General features: G+C 38.4%; 1 protein-coding gene across 1 annotated transcript; it reads left to right on the forward strand.

The window, feature by feature from the left end:
* The first annotated feature begins 1,175 nt into the window (after positions 1-1,175).
* wdr44 (WD repeat domain 44) lies at positions 1,176-17,157 on the forward strand. Its single transcript, XM_051110287.1, has 19 exons — positions 1,176-1,682; positions 3,235-3,268; positions 4,610-4,687; positions 5,293-5,899; positions 7,293-7,426; positions 7,526-7,618; positions 8,510-8,646; positions 9,310-9,393; positions 9,822-10,080; positions 10,197-10,335; positions 11,083-11,147; positions 11,243-11,359; positions 11,987-12,109; positions 12,593-12,784; positions 15,427-15,528; positions 15,703-15,818; positions 15,925-16,052; positions 16,314-16,448; positions 16,527-17,157. Exons 1-19 carry the CDS (start codon positions 1,606-1,608, stop codon positions 16,613-16,615), a joined length of 2,709 nt encoding a protein of 902 aa, XP_050966244.1. The 5' UTR covers positions 1,176-1,605; the 3' UTR covers positions 16,616-17,157.
* The last annotated feature ends 798 nt before the right edge of the window (positions 17,158-17,955 follow it).

The following is a 17,955-nucleotide window of genomic DNA, read 5'->3' on the forward strand; positions in this document are numbered from 1 at the left end:
AGCATCATTACTCCAGTCTTCAGTGTCACACGATCCTTCAGAAATCATTCTAATATGCTGATTTGCTGTTCAAGAAACATTTTTTTCATTATTATTATTATTATTATCAATATTTAAAACAGTTGAGACAGTTGAATACATGTTTTTCAGGATTCTTTAATGAATAGAAAGATCCAAACATCAGCATTTATCTGAATGAAAGTTTTTGTAACATTATACACTATACCATTCAAAAGTTTGGAGTTGGTATACGGTATACTTTAAATTGATCAAAAGCGATGATAAAGTCATTCATAATTTTACAAAAGATTTCTATGTCAGATAAATGCTGTTCTTCTGACCTTTCTATATATCAAAGAAACCTGAAAAAAACTCTACTCAGCTGTTTTCGACATAATAATAATAATAATAAATGTTTTTTGAGCAGCAAATCAGAATATTAAAATGATTTCTGAAGGATCATGAAGACTTAAGTAAAGATTCTGAACATTCAGCTTTGAAATCACAGTAATAATTATATTATAAAATATATTCAAATAAAAAACAGTTATATTAAATTGTAAAAATAGTCTTTTAAATTCATACTGTTATTGCTGTACTACTTTGGATCAAACAAATGCAGCCTTGGTGAGCAAAAGAGGCTCCTTTAAAAAACATTAAAAATCTTACTGTCCAAAAACTTGGTAGTGTAAAGGCAAATGTTATGGAATTAATGCGTCGTATATATTTACAAAGGGTTACAAATCTATTTAAGTAATTCTTACTGCTTGGATATACTTCACTGTTCGTTTTATATCTGTATTTATATTTTTACACGTATAATTTAATAATAGCAACTAACACTGGTTTATAATCTGTTAATTTAATATGATATATAATTATTAATGACCCAAGCCTACTGCACTCTCCAGTGGATGAAAACAGTAATCACAAACGCTATCTATCTATCTATCTATCTATCTATCTATCTATCTATCTATCTATCTATCTACCTACATATCTATCTATCTATCTATCTATCTATCTATCTATCTATCTGTATATCTCTTTCACTGATCAAGAATCCATCTAAACAACGTAAGTCCGTGCAGTATGCTTCTCAATAGGGAGTACAGATCAGCTGTCATGTTCATAGAACGTGCCTCCAAACATCGCGAGATGTTGCGAGACTTCGGTGGACGCGAGAAGACCTGTCGCCGTTTCTCTTCCTCCGCTCGGTTTGTTTTCGATCATAAATCCCGGTAGGGGATCTTCCCGATATGCCAGGATCACTGACAGTCCGCATGGAAAGCTTCCGGTGGACCTTCACATTGCATTACCGCCTGATCAGATCGACATAATCGGCTTTTTTGCTTTAAAAAATAAAACGCAACCCCGCTGTCTGAGATCTTGTAATCTAGGCCGTGTGTCTGCTTGCGTTATCGTACGTTCAGGTGAGCGGAGCGGCCTCTCCTAGCACTCATGCCATAGAGCCGCGCCAGGAGCAAACCCAGATACGAGCCAGACGTTTATTTTGTCGGCTTCTTTTTCACAAGCTCTGGGACTTTTTACTCGTTCGCTGAAACAGCAACAGTGGCGGCGGCCTCTGTATGCAGCCCGGGCTCAATGGCGTCGGACACCAGCGACACGGAGGAGTTTTACGATGCTGCGGAGGATGTCAACTTCACTCCCTCACCTCATGCGTGAGTCTCATATTCAGTATAACAAAATACATATTACTTGCGCCAGTTTGATGTTTGATGTCTGTTATGTGATTGGAGAATAAAGCTGCACCTGTCAAAGCTGTCAGCAGTTGCCCTATTGCTTGTTTATAGGTTTACTGCTTCTATACAGTCACATATATATGTGGATACATAAAATCATATGACTTTTACACAAGTGAACTCTATACCTAGGCAGTATTTTTGTGCGTTCTAGTCAGCTGAGTGATTTTGAAACATAGCCACAATCTCGCTGTGACACGTAGCGTTCAGATGATGTTGTTTTTGGTGTTGTCACTTGAACCAAACGGGTTTAAATGCTTTAAAATCCAAAAAAGAACTTTCTTAGTGTGTTCCTTTGAGGGAGGAAAGTCGTTAAGGTTATTGTTTGGGATAATATTATGTCAATATTTGTGTCCCTGGGCAACAAAACCAGTCATAAGGATAAATGTTTTTGAAATTGAGATTTATACATAATCTGAAAGATGAATAAATTAGCTTTCCATTGATGTATGGTTAGGATAGGACAATAGTTGGCTGAGATACAGCTATTTGAAAATCTGGAATCTGAGAATGCAAAAAATCAGTCCAAAAAATTTACAAAATGTCTTTATGGAACATGATCTTTACTTAATATCCTAATGATTTTTAGCATTAAAGAAAAGTAGATCATTTTGACCCATACACTGTGTTTTTGGCTATTGCGACAAATATACCCGTGCTACGTAAAACTGGTTTTTGTGGTCCAGGGTCACGTATACCTGATTTTGGGAGAAATGTCACTTAACAAATGTCATCCAGTTTGCATTTTTCCACTGTATTCAAGTAGCAGCTTTCTCTAGTAATGTAGACATTTTATAAAATTACAGTCTTGCATTTTGTATAGCATGTATTTAGACTGAGACTAGTTTGACAGGCAGTGTTTCAGTGACAAACATGACCGCTATTTTCAGAAAAGGAGCCCGGATGACTCAAAAAGCCAGTGACTAAGATTCTCAGTGTGAACAGTCTTGAAGGTTTAGAAAAATAATTGCTCTTTTGTGAAGAACAAGTTTTCATGTTGTTAAGTATAGGAAAATCCACCCGTTCTTGTTATGACAGCATAGCTGGGGTCAAAGGTGTGTGTGAGAAGAGCTGTGAGAGTATCTGAGGAATGTTTTAAAAATGTCATCAGGCATCATGATTGCTGCCGAAGTTTTTGTTTTTGGATGTTTAGGTTTGTTGGTTAAAGGGTGTGTTATGAATAAGATTGAGGGGCTTGTCTGTTCATGAATGCTGTGTCAGGCGGGCCACAGTAGCTCGTTTTAATTAGGTTAAGACCTCTTAGGTGCTGGGAGGGAGCACTCACACCCACTGACTGTTTTTGTATACACACAACTTTATTGACATTCACTAATTAGTCCTAACTTCATTTAATACAGTGCTGAAGCAAATAAGGACTCCACATGTTTTGAACAAGTATGTTTGTATATGTGTCAAAATGGAGCTTTGTGTGTCCTGTGTTATTAATTATTTCTTCATTTATTCCTTATAGGTCACCTGCAAAGTTTGAACTTCCTCAGTCTGGGGTATGAGTTTTCTGTTACTTACACTTACCTGTGCACTACAGTGTCCTTTCTAATGAAAATGTGATTAAAGAAAAATTAGTAAGAATTTGCTGAGCAAATAGAAAGGAATTTAGCAGCGTTTGCCCATGGGTGGTTCCAGACAGATTCTGCCAACTTGATTGCACTGGTAAATTGTGTTAAGAGGAATTAAATGCGCTACACCCTTGTTGGTAGCTGAAAGAATGATAATGTGAGCAAAAACATGCGTGGGGCATGGGGTTTGTACAGTCAGATTCTGTGTTGGCCAGTGTATGAGTTTGTTTGAGTCATAAGTCTTAGTAGGGTGATGGTTCTAAGCTTTTAGTGAAGTGCTTTAGTCACATGAGTGCAGGATGGAAAGATGATCTGAGGTTGATAGTAGAGTTTAAAGCTCTGCTAGTTCTGTTTAATCACTTAAAGGCACAATATGTACGTTTTCGCCGCTAGAAGGCATGTATTTAAAACAAACAAAGAACCAGAGGCGTAGTTTGATGACGCTGTTATTGAGTGTGGACTCATGGGAGTTGTTGTCTACTTTCCCACGGCTGATGCAGTCCGTCAGCACTAGGGCAGAAGTCATGTTCATGGATGAGCTAATGTATTAATGACTTATTAAGGTTACTGTAGGATGAAGCAGGGTGGGGCTGAAAGTCGTGGAAGCAAAACGAGGCCGCTGGAGCGATTGCTAGTGAAGGACGAATGCAATACATGGCTGGAAAGCAGTGGAGCTTTTATTATGCCACAGTCAACCACTTCCGCTTCTTCCGGTCATGCGTATGTAGGAAAAGCAGTGCTGTTTCATCATACTAGATACATTTGAGTGTGTTGAAAGTTTTGTTATAATGCTACAGTGTGTTTGTCACCTGTCTAATACAATGCATAACATATTAAAGTGTCTTTGGGGTTTCCATGTTTTCTACAAAAAAACTGAAAATCAAGGGTGTATGATGACATATGCAGGCGACGCAAAGATACGCTTCGTTACACTAGTTAAAATTGCTTATTTTTCTGAATTTAAACATTCTTTGAAACATCTGGGATAATGTAAGTACACAATTTAGGAAAATATATAACACTGTTCTAGTGGTTTTTGGATATTTTAATTAAGAAATTTTTTACATATTGTGCCTTTAAATAAAACAGATCCTGACAAACAAACCAGGGTGTTGTTGTGTACTTTCAAAGCTTTTTTTGAGGAGTCTGGAACTCTATATGACTCTGTAAGGACATTTGATTTGGCTTTTTTTGTATAAATAAATGACAGGAAGGGTTTGCATTTGAGAATTGGGTGGTTTTTCATCTGTTGCTTTTGATTGCCTGTAGGATCCAGCAGAGAATGTGGTACAGGAATTCGCCGCTGGATTGGCTCAGCCTGAATCTCGCCATGACGATTCTCTCCAGGTTTGGTCATGATAAAGCATTGCATTTTTTATTCGTAATATCTAGTCTCTGTCTTTTCATTTTCTCTTCACAACAGAAGCATGCTGTGCTCTCTAGTGCATGTTTGCTGTTGGATGTCTGCCCAAAAAGCAGATCATTTCTCTTAAGTGGTCTGTGTCAACGGGTCAGTTGCAACCCAGCAAGAAAAATGCTTAATGCAAATATTAAATCTCAATTTGCTGTCTAATCATGCACAGTTAGGGTAGAAAAATAAGTAGCTTGTTAAATAAGCTATCATCTTTCAAAAGAAAAGGGAAAACCTTGCATCAAAACAGTATTTTGTGCCAGTAAACAAAGATCAATGGTAGGTTTACATGTTTGAAACTCTTCTGATAATTCTGCTCCTCCAGAGTATCTGTTGCAAGTTGGCTGCACGCCAAACTCTTCTTGATCAATAAATGTGGACCCTGAGCCCTCTTTAGACATCATTATTGATGTTGTAGGGAAACACTATAAAATTAGATGCCCAGTGTAAACAAAGCTTTTGTTTTGATGTACAATTGCGTTCTGCATGAATGCTAAAGCACAATTTTCTGACTGTCCCTCTTTCTGATTGTTCTTTCCAGATCATTGACAGTATTATAGAAGAGAGTCAGAAAAGTGGAGTGGAAGATCAGCTGTTGAGAGGAGAGGAGGCCTGTGCAGCCACTTCTGAAGGGGAGAAGGCAGGAGCAGAAGGCTGTAGTGTTCAAGAAAACCTGGTTCCTGAAGGTGCCCTGGGGCCTCCAGAAGATCCTGATGTTACACCACATGATTCTGGTCAATCTGAGCAGTTGCCTGATGTAAGGCCGAAGGAAGTGAGGTCACAGGACATTCAGGACAGAGCTCCCGATGTGGCTGGTCCCGCCCAAGCAGGTCAGGACCAGGCTATGCCACCTCCTCCTGACATTACAAGCGCTTTGGGTCAACCGTCGCAACCCGCCTCCCTGCCGTGTGCAGAAACGGCTGATATTCTAGAGCAAGTCCCTATGGCTGATGCAGATGGCCCTGGCCCTTCCAAACCTCCCAGACAGTTTACAGTGGAGCCAGACATTGTAGCTAGCACCAAGAAGCAGCCACCCTCAAGGCCACCTCCGCCTAGCGGTGCTCCACCTCCAAGGCCGCCTCCTCCCTCACGGCCCAGCTTTTCGGCTAAAAAATCCCAGGAAGTGATGCGACCAGCAGGGCTAGAAGGTAAGACTGTAGAGTTCTTAAATATCATTGGTTTAACAAGTTAAATGGCACTCTATCTATCTACACTTCTTATTGGTATAAAATGAAATGTGAAATATTAAAGGGATAGTTCACCCAGAAATGAACATTCTGTCATTAATTACTCACCTTCTAAGACCTTCATTCATCTTCGGAACACAAATTAAGATTTTTTTTTTAATGAAATCCAAGAGCTTTCTGACCCTGCATAGACAGCAACGCAACTACCACTTTCAAGGCCCAGAAAGGTAGTAAGTACATTGTTAACCTCTGGAGCCTGAGGTGATTTTGGGGCCCTTGAGATGTTTTGATATGCCCTGATATTTGTGCTTATTTCAACAACTTATACTATTGGCCAACATGTAATTCATCATATGCTGATTTCAAACATTTTAGTCAGGAATTATAAGTTGGGAAAAACCTAATTAGTAAATGTGTTCAAGTTTGTCACAATAACATGTTAACTAATGCCACATCAGAATAATCTCCTTTGTTGGATCAAGCCGCATGTCGCATTGTTAAATTATGGGTTATTCCTCTCAGCGCGTCTTCTTCCATAAACGACAAGTAGCCGAAGTAAACTAGATGAATCGTCAAGCTTTGTTTATGGAAGTGATGTGCGCATTTACATGCCGTGCGTCTCACTTGGATGATTTGAATATCAAAAGCGAAAGTAGCTTTCGTCATCACATTAAAAATAATTACCTCAGACAGCAAAACTGTACATTGCGTTGGTTTCATACGGATTATCACATAATGTTTGTTTTCGATAAGACACCTCATTTAAAAATAGACGTCAAGCTTTCTATAGATATATCTCTCATGTCTGTGTGTCAAGTATTTGCTGAGTTTCAGTTCATTTAATGACCTGTTTCTAAAAGGAGTCAACGAAGACAGTGAAGACAGAGAGAGCACCCTGTTTTGTTTTCTTTATTTTACAAAAGCACAAAGTTGTGTTGTTATTGTGAGTGTACACAAATAAAAGTATACACTTAATCGTCTTAAATGATGTATAACACTAATTTTGTGACCAAAATCATATTTTAGTGTCTTTTGCACTGATCTTAAAACAAATCGTTATTTTTGTTTACTTTGCACACATAAAGTATTCTTGTAGCTTCATAACATTAAAGTTGAACCACTGATGTCACAAGGACTATTTTAACGATATCCTTACTACCTTTCTGAGCCTTGAACTTGTCAGTTGCATTGCTGTCTATGCAGGGTCAGAAGGCTCTCAGATTTAATCCAAAATATCTTAATTTGTGTTCCAAAGATGAACGAAAGTATTTCTGGAATGACACAAAGGTGAGTAATTAACTATCCCTTTAAATAATTAATGACTAAAGCGATAACATTCTCTGTGATTGGTCAGTCTCTGTAGAGCCAGCGGATGAACTGTGTGGATTGGTCAGCCCAAACGCCACAGTACGATGTATTACTAAAGATCTCCAGCACTCACTGGACCTCGCTAGCGCCACTAGTGGTGATAAAGTGGTCACTGCACAGGTTTGCATTTAATTGCAGCTATTTCAAATAGTATAAATTTTCCGATTTCACATTGAATATTTGACATCATACATTTCCATCTGGCTTTTGTACAAGCAGGAAAATGATGAACAGACATCAAGTCCTAGTGGAAGTGAGACCGCTGGACCGCAAAGACCAAGGTCTAACTCAGGAAGAGAGCTTACAGATGAGGTAATGTGTGTGTGCACATACTTGCATTTATATGAACCTATATTGCAAGATGATCTTAAGAATAGAGGGTTGTGAGATGTAATTTTTTAGGCAGAAAATAAGCTCTGTGACCAGCAAATGTGTGAGATTCTTATAAATTGTGTTTATCAGGATAATCTTCACAAATTAACACAACTTGTATCAAATTTGAAACTTGTATACATTCTTCAGCTGTGAAACACTATACTACACCACAGTAATATGACTTCAACAACACCACCACTAAGCCAGGGTCTTACCAGAGTCTTACAAGTTTTACTATTGGGAAAGTGGGTCCGTATTACTTACTGTTGGAGGAAGTGTAACGGTCAACTTGGATCATGTGTATCTTCATAACCAATCACATTACAGTCTTGACATCATTGAATTTCAGGCAGAGTTGTGCGACACTCAGTCAGCGTTTACGGATTCCGTAGGAATGAATGAAAAGTTGCAGGCTTGCATTCTATTGGCTTTGACTAAGCTTCCAAAATCTCTTTCAAGATATTTAAAGGGATAGTTCACCCAAAAATGAACATTCTGTCTTAAATTACTCACCCTCATGTCATTCCAAACCTGTAAGACCTTCGTTCATCTTCGGAACTCAAATTAAGATATTTTTTATAAAATCCGAAAGCTTTCTGACCCTGCATAAACAACAATGCAACTGACACGTTCAAGACCCAGAAAGGTAGTTAGGACATCGATAAAATAATCCATGTGACATCAGTGGTTCAATCTAAATATTATAAAGCTACAAGAATACTTTTTGTGCACAAAGAAAAAAAATAATAACAACTTTACTCAACAATTTCTTTTCTTCTCCTTTAATGATTATTACTGAAGGCAGTAATTTGTGTTTTTGTTTCGCAGGAGATTCTTGCGAGTGTTATGATCAAGAATCTGGACACTGGTGAGGAGATCCCTCTGATCCAGGCAGAAGAGAAACTACCGACTGGAATCAACCCGCTCACGTTGCACATTATGAGGAGAACCAAGGAGTATATCTCGTAAGAGAACTGCATTTCCCATAACACACCATCAACTCTTCACTTGAATCTTAAAACATAGATGCACAGGTTCTCTGATTGGGCTTCACGGAAGAATTTGACAAATTTTCAAGACGTCATGATGCCTAAAATGTCCTACTGTATCCTGTAATCCACAATCCATCACAGAGTTTTGGAACTCTTCTGAGCTGATTTAACATTTCATGTGTAATATCAAGGATCATTTTCCTTATATGACACTCTGCTTGTGCTGATGCGGTGGGGCCCTCGGGCAGCAGAATCGAATCCTATCAGTAATCCGATTCGCCACACTTTCATCCGCCCTCGTTTTATCAGCCAGAATGAAACCTACAGACTGTTTTTCCTCTTTTGAAGGGAGAAGGCATGTAATCCCTTCTACTCTTCCGCTCTCTTCTGATTTGAAACCACTTGAACACAAGTGGAACATTTTGGCAAGAAGTACTTCATAATGCTGAGCTGATAACAGTTTTGTAGTTTCGTTTAGTGTGGTTAATCTGAAACAGTTGGGTAGCTGGATCTGGTCCTGGATCAGTGTTTCTAATTTCTCATTTTACATCAGGATTAAATGCAACCTAATTTTGAAAGCCAGCAGCTCTGAACGCTTTAGGGTGGGATCTCATACTTGCTTTTTTTTCTTGGCAGAAATGATGCAGCACAGTCGGATGATGATGAAAAATCCCAGCCTGCACTTTCAGACACAGATGGAGGGAAACTGAAACAGAGAACGTAAGAGATGGATGTTTATTAATAACTGTAATCACAGTCCTGAGTAAAAATACACAATTATGAGAAAATAAAATGTACTTCTAAGTTTGAGGTCTCTTCTGCTCTTTTTTTATTTGATAAAATATACAGTAATATTGTGAAATATTTGTATAATTTAAACTGTTTTCTATTTTATGATATTTTAAAATGTGATTTATTCCTGTGAGGGCAAAACTGAATTTTCAGCAGTCATTATTCCACTCTTCAGTGTCACATGATCCTTCAGAAATCATTCTAATGTGCTGTTTTTAGGCTTAAAAATATTTTCATAGTAAAAATGACAAACCTCAAACTTTTGAATGGTATTGTAATAATGACCAAATGAAATCTTGAAGGAGCACTGAGGATAATTTTCAGACACTTTCTGTCCGTTTTCTTTTTTCACTCAGTACACAGCTGAAAAAGTTTCTAGGTAAGTCTGTGAAGAGGGCGAAGCACTTGGCGGAGGAATACGGAGAGAGAGCCGTGAATAAAGTCAAGAGCGTTCGGGACGAAGTGTTCCACACAGACCAGGACGACCCGTCATCCAGTGATGATGAGGGGATGCCGTACACCCGACCGGTCAAGTTTAAAGCCGCTCACAGCTTCAAAGGGCCCTTTGACTTTGACCAAATCAAAGTAGTGCAGGACCTGAGCGGAGAACACATGGTGAGGAGAGCGTGTGTGACCTTTAAAATGAACTTTAACATGTTTTGTGATCTGTGATGTAGTTAGTTCATTATTTAGTGATTTGGTCACCCCTCTTTCCCCTCTGTCTCTGTCAGGGTGCTGTGTGGACAATGAAATTCTCTCATTGTGGGCGACTGTTGGCTACAGCAGGGCAGGATAATGTGGTTCGGATCTGGGTCCTAAAAAACGCCTATGACTATTTCAACAACATGAGAATAAAATATAACACAGAAGGTAACCACACACACACGTACAGTCTTGCATACAAAGGCGTCTATGTCTATTCATAACATCCTGTAACTTTCACGTGGTTCTTAAACAGTGGCCCCACAAAGTATTTGAATGGTTTCTGTTTGTCAGATGTGTTGAATGGACCTGTTCATAATGAAATGATGAATTACTAGAGCTAGATTTACATTTAAAAAATGAATCACCACTTACTACGTAGTTTAGCCTGAGGTTAAGCTTGATCTTTGTCTTTAAGTAAACACTGAAAATCAATGAAAGCAACTGACTTTCAAATCACAGCACTATTGTTTTGCTGCCCATGTAGAGTGAATGCAAAACAACTAGCTCTGTTTTAATACCTAGTGAGATCTTAAAGGGATAGTTCACCCAAAAATGAAAATTCTGTCATTAATTACTCACCCTCATGTCGTTCCAAACCCGTAAGACCTTATGTTTATCTTCTGAAAACAAATTAAGATATTTTTGATGAAATCTTAGAACTTTCTGATCTTGCATAGACAGCAACGCAACTGAAACATTCAAAGCCCAGAAAGGCAGTAAGGACATTGATAAAATAGTCCATGTGACATCAGTGGTTTAACTGTAATGTTATGAAGCTACTTTTTGTGCACAAAGAAAACAAAAATACCAACTTTATTCAACAATTTATGTTCTTCACGAGAGTACCACAATGCGTACGTCTGGTGCTGCTGACGTCGATGTTTTATCTTTGGTCTCTCTTATTTCTCTCAGGTCGTGTGTCGCCATCTCCCTCTCAGGAGAGTCTGTGTTCCTCAAAATCAGATACTGAAGGAGGGGTAAGGTGTTTTTTAGGTTTTTGTTCTTTATTTTGTATTTCATGCTCATGAATGATTATTTAAAATACCAGTCTCTCTTACTTTCGCTTGCTCAGTTTGGTGCTGGAGTGGAAGATGCAGACACTGAGGACAGAAACGTGCCGTTCCGGCAAGTTCCTTTCTGCAAGTACAAGGGTCACACTGCTGACCTGCTGGATCTGTCATGGTCAAAGGTGAGAGGTTACAGTCATCACTGCTCCATTGAACCACTTACAGGGGTTTGACAATGAAACTGAAACACTGGTCAGTATAGTGTTGGAGGTCATTCTTCACCGATTGCACATTCCAACAGTAAGAGCAGAGTGTGAAGGTTGACTGTGCACCCAGCGGTTCAAACATTGTACCCTGAAGATGGTGCCGTGTATCAGAATGATAATGCACCAATACACACAGCAAGACTGGTGTCAGAGTGGTTTGATGAACATGAAAGTGAAGTTGAACATCTCCCATGGCCTAAACAGTGACCAGATCTGAATATTATTGAAACACTTTAGGGTGTTTTGGAAGAGCGAGTCAGGAAATGTTTTTCTCCACCAGCATCACGTAGTGACTTGGCCACTGCTCTGGAAGAGGAATGGCTCAAAATCCCTCTGGCTACTGTGCAGGTCTTGTATTTGTCATTCCCAAGATAAAATTATGCTGTTTTGGCTGAAAAAAGAGGCCCAACACCGTACTAATTGTGGTCTAAAACCAGGTGTTTCAGTTTCATTGTCCAACCCCTGTAAGTGTGGAAAACGTTTGGAATTTACAGTACAACGAAGAGCAATTGGACATGATTATGTTGCTTGTTTTCTGAGTAGAACTACTTCTTGCTGTCGTCGTCGATGGATAAGACGGTTCGTTTGTGGCACATCTCCAGGAGGGAGTGTCTCTGCTGTTTTCAGCACATAGACTTTGTTACAGCCATCGCATTTCATCCCAGGGTAAGTGCGCCTCTTATGTACTCTGTTATACACTATTGTTTTGGGTTGGTAAAGTTTTTAAAGTTTTTTTTGTTTCAAAAGGTATGTTAAAATGTAATTTATTCCTGTGATGACAAAGCTGAATTTTCAGCATCATTACTCCAGTCTTCAGTGTTACGTGATTCTTCAGAAATTATTCTAATATGTTGATTTAGTGCTCAAGAAACATTTCTTATTATCAATGTTAAAAACAGTTGTGCTGCTCAATATTTATGTAGAAAAACATGATGCGTTTCCGTTCAAATAGTAGCATTAATTTGGAATGTAATATTTTATAACATTATAAATGTGTTTACTGGTTTTTATCAGTTTAATGTTGCAGCTCAACCTTGCTGAATAAATCTAATTTCTTCAAAAAAATCTAACCTATCCCAAACTTTTGAATAATAGCATACATGTTCACTATGATAAGATTGTGTTTAAATAGCTATGTTCTTCTCTCAGGATGACAGGTATTTTTTGAGCGGTTCTTTGGACGGAAAGTTGCGGTTATGGAATATTCCAGATAAGAAAGTGGCATTGTGGAATGAGGTGGACGGACAGACGCGCTTGATAACAGCAGCTAACTTCTGCCAGAACGGAAAATATGCAGTTATTGGCACCTACGATGGGCGCTGCATTTTCTATGACACAGAGGTGAGTGTTTGTTCTCATGAGCGTTCAGATAAGGGCAGTGATTTTAGACTTCAGACTTAAAGGGATAGTTCATCCAAAAACAAAAATTCTGTCATTAATTACTCACCCTCATGTTGTTCCAAACCTGCAAGACCTTCGTTCATCTTAGAACACAAATTAAAGTGGTCATCGGATGCAAAGTACATTTTTTACATGCTGTTTGAACATTAATGTGTGTTGGCAGTGTATGTACAAATCTACCCTGTAATGATAAAAATCCATGCAGTGGTTTTTAATTAATCTGTATTCCCTTTTTCAAATCGAGCCATTCTCAGATGCCTGTCGGTGTGGCATCACACCAACAGAGGCCGCTCCCACGATAGTTGATTGACATGAGCGTCTTACCTCAGATCGGCTGTCACAGTCCGACCTCCATTGTTTCAATGCCGGAGCAGGGATGTAAGTTAGACAAGAATATCTCAGATTGAGCGATTGAGGTGTTGTGGTGCTGGATGTAAAAATGAACATAGTGGTCGTCATTTACTCCCGACATCCGAGCCGCTGAAGATGCAGTGGATTACATTTGTTTGTGAAGGGAATGCGCCTCCCGATCTACATAACTGCATCTATGTTCGCGCAAATCATTCATGATCCAGCTTCACTTACAGCAGAAGTGCGTATAAGGTTTTTTTTATGAATCTCTACAATCACCTTTCCTGATAATGTGCTAGTTAGCAAGTTTCGCGGCGAAACATGCTAAATGTGGCTAAAGTAAACAATCTCTCAGAGCACAGCTGGTCACTCCACAGAGAGAAGAGAGGGGCGGGGCGAGCAGAGCTCATTTGCATTTAAAGGAACAATCCATCAGAATAGATTTTTGCAGAGCTGATTTTGGCAAGGTAAAAGGGTGTTGTTTTACACAACCACTGAGAATTTTTAACCAAAGTATATTATAGACTTTTCATTAAGACCCTAAAGAATCATATCAACTTGTGGAAAATGGGCATCCGATGACCCCTTTAATATATTTTTGATGAAATCCGAGAGCTTTCTAGCCCTGCATAGACAGCAACGCAACTGACACGCTCAAGTAGGGCTGGGCGATAAATTGATAATGATAATTATCGTGTGATATAAATTTCTTTGATAAACGATAACAAGGGTTCGATAAATGTTTGATATAATGTTTATGCGGCAAAGGCGGAACAAAAGATTGCTAGTCATTTGAAGCATGGCATTCGGACTAGCTATTAACTTGGTTCAAAGTTCAAACAGAGGCGTGGCAAGAGTTCACTAGAGCAGATGCGTTCGCACGTTGACGAGTTTCGGTCACACGACCACTAAACCGTGCTGTGAGATTCAATGTGAAGCACTTGAATTTAGTGAAAAACACAAATAACTTGGTTTTTAGCCAGATGAAACAGTGCTGACAAACAGGAGAAACACTGTGCGTAACGATACAGACAGAAAGCTTTTTAATTACAAATCGCCATCATTTACAATAGATTTACTGTAGTAGCACTAACTGCACTGTGGTATTTGTGTCAGAAATGTGGGTATTCGTATCAAATTTTATTATATTATTAGTGTGAACTTGTATTAAATGTTTTGACGGAGGAGTAATGAAATATGATTACAGTATTTTTTTGTGATTTTTAAGCTAGCATACAAATACAAATACATATCATACAAATACATATAAACCATATTACATTTTTACCATTGTATTGAGGTGCTATATTTGTGGTTTTAACTGTGATTATCTTGATCTAAATGTATTATACTACAGAAGGCCAATGGTTAATTTAAAAACTAAACAAAACTAACAGTCATAATAATAAAATTTCACCATATGAAAATGGGGTTGCTACAATTTTTACCGATATTACTGATTTTGATAATGAACATGAATCTACATCTGCATCCTGACTCAAGCTACTATCAAATGTGTATTTATAAGAGACAAAAAAGTCATAATATTATTATTAATATTATGAGGCAACACAAACCTGTTTCTTGATTTGAAACCGTATTACTCATTACTCATTTTTTTTTTATTATTTTGTTAAGGAAAAATGACTGGAAAAGTATAAAGAATTCAGAGTTCTGACTGTAAAGAATAGTTTAAAACCACAATTAGTCTGTTTTTTACAACTTTCAGAATGGAGCACAAATCTGCCTTTAAACTTGAAAAAAAATAAAAATGTAACATTTATCGTGATAATTATCGTGATAAATATTGTGTTCATTTTTTGTCCATATCGCCCAGTCCTACACTCAAGGCTCAGAAAGGTAGTAAGGACATGGTTAAAATAGACCATGTGACATCAGTGGTTCAACCATAATTTTATGAAGCTACAAGAATACTCTTTGTGTGCAAAGAAAACAAAAATAATGACTTTATTCGACAATTTCTATCTGAATGTATAAATATCTTAATTTAAAATATCTTAATTTATGTTCTGAAGATGAACGAAGGTCTTACAGGTTTGGAACGACATGAGGGTGAGTAATTAATGACATAACTTTCATTTTTGGGAGAACTATTCCTTTAAGAAGAAGGAGGATTTACAAAGCCAGTGTACACGGCATTGATTTAGAAGTCCAACTGTAAGTAGTCGATTATTAATCTCTTTCTGCTTCTTTCATCATGTTCTGCTCAGCGCCTTAAATATCACACCCAAATCCACGTTCGCTCCACGAGAGGCAGAAATCGCGTGGGCCGCAAAATCACCGGTATTGAGCCGCTGCCAGGAGAGAACAAGGTAAGACATGAGTGTTCAGAGGAAACAGACTGACAACAGACTCTGGAGACTGCTGATAGACTCTACTTATTTACTTAAGTATATCTTGAATAATATTTTTATTCATGTCAAGGTGAGGAAACCTGACATCCATCATTCAACCTCAGTTAATGCTAAGTTCCTTTTCTTCTGCAGATCTTGGTGACGTCAAACGACTCTCGCATTCGCCTGTATGACCTCAGAGATTTGTCTCTGTCTATGAAGTACAAAGGCTACGTGAACAGCAGCAGCCAGATCAAAGCCAGCTTCAGGTGAGAGGAGCAAGTCTGAAAGACACAGCCCAGATATGTCCATCTCTGATCTACTGAAAGTTAAAAAATAGGAGTGAATCTCAAGGATCTCGTCTTGTTCTTGTAGTCACGACTACTCTTTCATTGTGAGCGGCTCAGAGGACAAGTATGTGTACATCTGGAGCACATACCACGACCTGAGCAAGTTCACCTCTGTACGGAGAGACCGCAATGACTTCTGGGAAGGGATCAAAGGTAATAATGGGGAAAAAATGAATCATATACTGAGAGTGGTAGCAGATAAACAGATAAAAATAGTCTGGGAATTATTTGTTTTGGCAGTCTGTCAAATTGTAAATGTCTGGAATGTTTGACTGACTGAAGGTTGGATGCTTGCCATGTTCAGAACATAATCTATCAAACTAAAAATGTACATTTTTTTTCCCAAACCATGCAGTTCTAACAACCATTATTGGATGTACTTTAAGGGTCTTAAATTACATTTCTGCTTTGTAGCCCATAATGCAGTAGTGACCTCGGCAATTTTTGCACCGCATCCGGATCTCATCGTGCCTCAGGAGGCAGGGACAGAGAAGCCAGACTCGGACTGTAAAAGTGACAGCACGGACGACTCTGAGACTATCCCATCAGGTACTGACGGGAGCTTTTCCAAGTAGTGTTGTGAGAACAGTGTGCTGAACAAAAGTAACCCATTCTTCTTTTCTTCAGGGGCCCTGAAAACAGACCACTCTGAAGTTTTACTTTCTGCGGATTTCACTGGAGCCATTAAAGTTTTTGTCAATGTTAAGAAATACTGAGTGCTTGTGCTAAATATGACACCCAGCAAGTATATATATATATATATATAATTTAAAAGATCCTCTCAGCTTTTGGACAGAGCTAAAACAAAATCAGTGCCACTTTACACCTAACTGAGCCCCCATTCATTGACCAATCAGCTGCTGGAGAGTGCTCTGAGAGGCGGAGATTATAAGCCCCGCCTTATTCGCAGAGAACAGGGACCCAGGAAGTTGCAAGGCGGGGACAGTTGAGGAGCAGGGAGAGAAGTCATTATGGCTAAACGCATCTTTCTTTACCTTCCTTTCTTTTTAATTTGATATGGTTTGGAGAGGTATTGTTGTATTGTTACTGTATGTAAAAAAGGGCTTTAATTTGCATTGAGCAATGATGCCATTTTAATGGATGAGTGAAACTGCAAGCCTGTATGGAGACAGAATGGATATGGGAGACACAGGTAGTCAGCCCTTCAAACACACACACACACACACTGACTTGAATTTCCCCCTGCACAATTTAACCCCCAAGTCAACATTTCTGGAAAACACAATTTCTCACATTTCCAACATGAGCACTAACTAAAGTCATTTCAACTTAAGAATCTGTGTCAGTGTTATTTTATGTTGTAAAAATAATTGAACCTGATTTTTTTATGTGTATGATTCCAGAAATAAAAAAAAAATTGATATAAAGATTTTCCCTGTGTTGTTTTGTTTTTGTGTGCAACAAAACTTTTTTTACTGATATGTCTGAGCAAAGGAAATACGTTTTTTCTTTTAGAGCAACGCTAGTTGTATTTAAAAAGGAAACCTCCATTTTAAACTGTATTAAAAGATTATATTGTAAAATCTCATGCACTGGAGGAACAGTTAGTGAATTTGCTAAAACAAGTCTAAGGACTTTTTAGGTGAGTTTATTTTAAAGGGGTCATTAGCTGAGAAATAAAAAATTCTCTTAATCTTTTGACATATAAGAGGTCACTGTGTTATGAAAACATCAGTTAAGTTTCAGAACTCAGTCTAAAAATACCCTATAGACTTCTCTGCCTGAACGCACAGAAGTCACCCTGACTGTTAACAACAGGAAGGATGCTTTGCATTTCTGGTCACCAGTGTTTCTAGTGAAATTAGGTATATTCCGAGCTGAAAATCTGATGTTAAACCTATTAAAATATTTTTGAAAAGCTCCATAGTGCCATCACGTTGCAATGTCGCAATGACCGTCATTTGTCAGTGTGTCATTCCTCAAAGTTTAATGAGTGTGTAAATGACACGAACCAGCCAATATTCGCTACATTGAAAACAGATGGACTGCAACAGAAGAGCATCCAACTGGAAGTTTGTAATTGCAGCACACATCG

This window comes from Labeo rohita, chromosome 5 (assembly GCF_022985175.1).
Source record: "Labeo rohita strain BAU-BD-2019 chromosome 5, IGBB_LRoh.1.0, whole genome shotgun sequence".
Taxonomy (NCBI): Eukaryota; Metazoa; Chordata; class Actinopteri; order Cypriniformes; family Cyprinidae; genus Labeo; species Labeo rohita.

Excerpts from the sequence above, each read along its gene's own strand:
- wdr44 (XM_051110287.1), top strand. The coding sequence starts at position 1,606 with ATGGCGTCGGACACCAGCGACACGGAGGAGTTTTACGATGCTGCGGAG. Across the intron at positions 3,269-4,609 it reads TTGAACTTCCTCAGTCTGGG|GATCCAGCAGAGAATGTGGT; the intron begins GTATGAGTTTTC and ends GATTGCCTGTAG. Across the intron at positions 15,529-15,702 it reads CGCTGCCAGGAGAGAACAAG|ATCTTGGTGACGTCAAACGA; the intron begins GTAAGACATGAG and ends TTTCTTCTGCAG.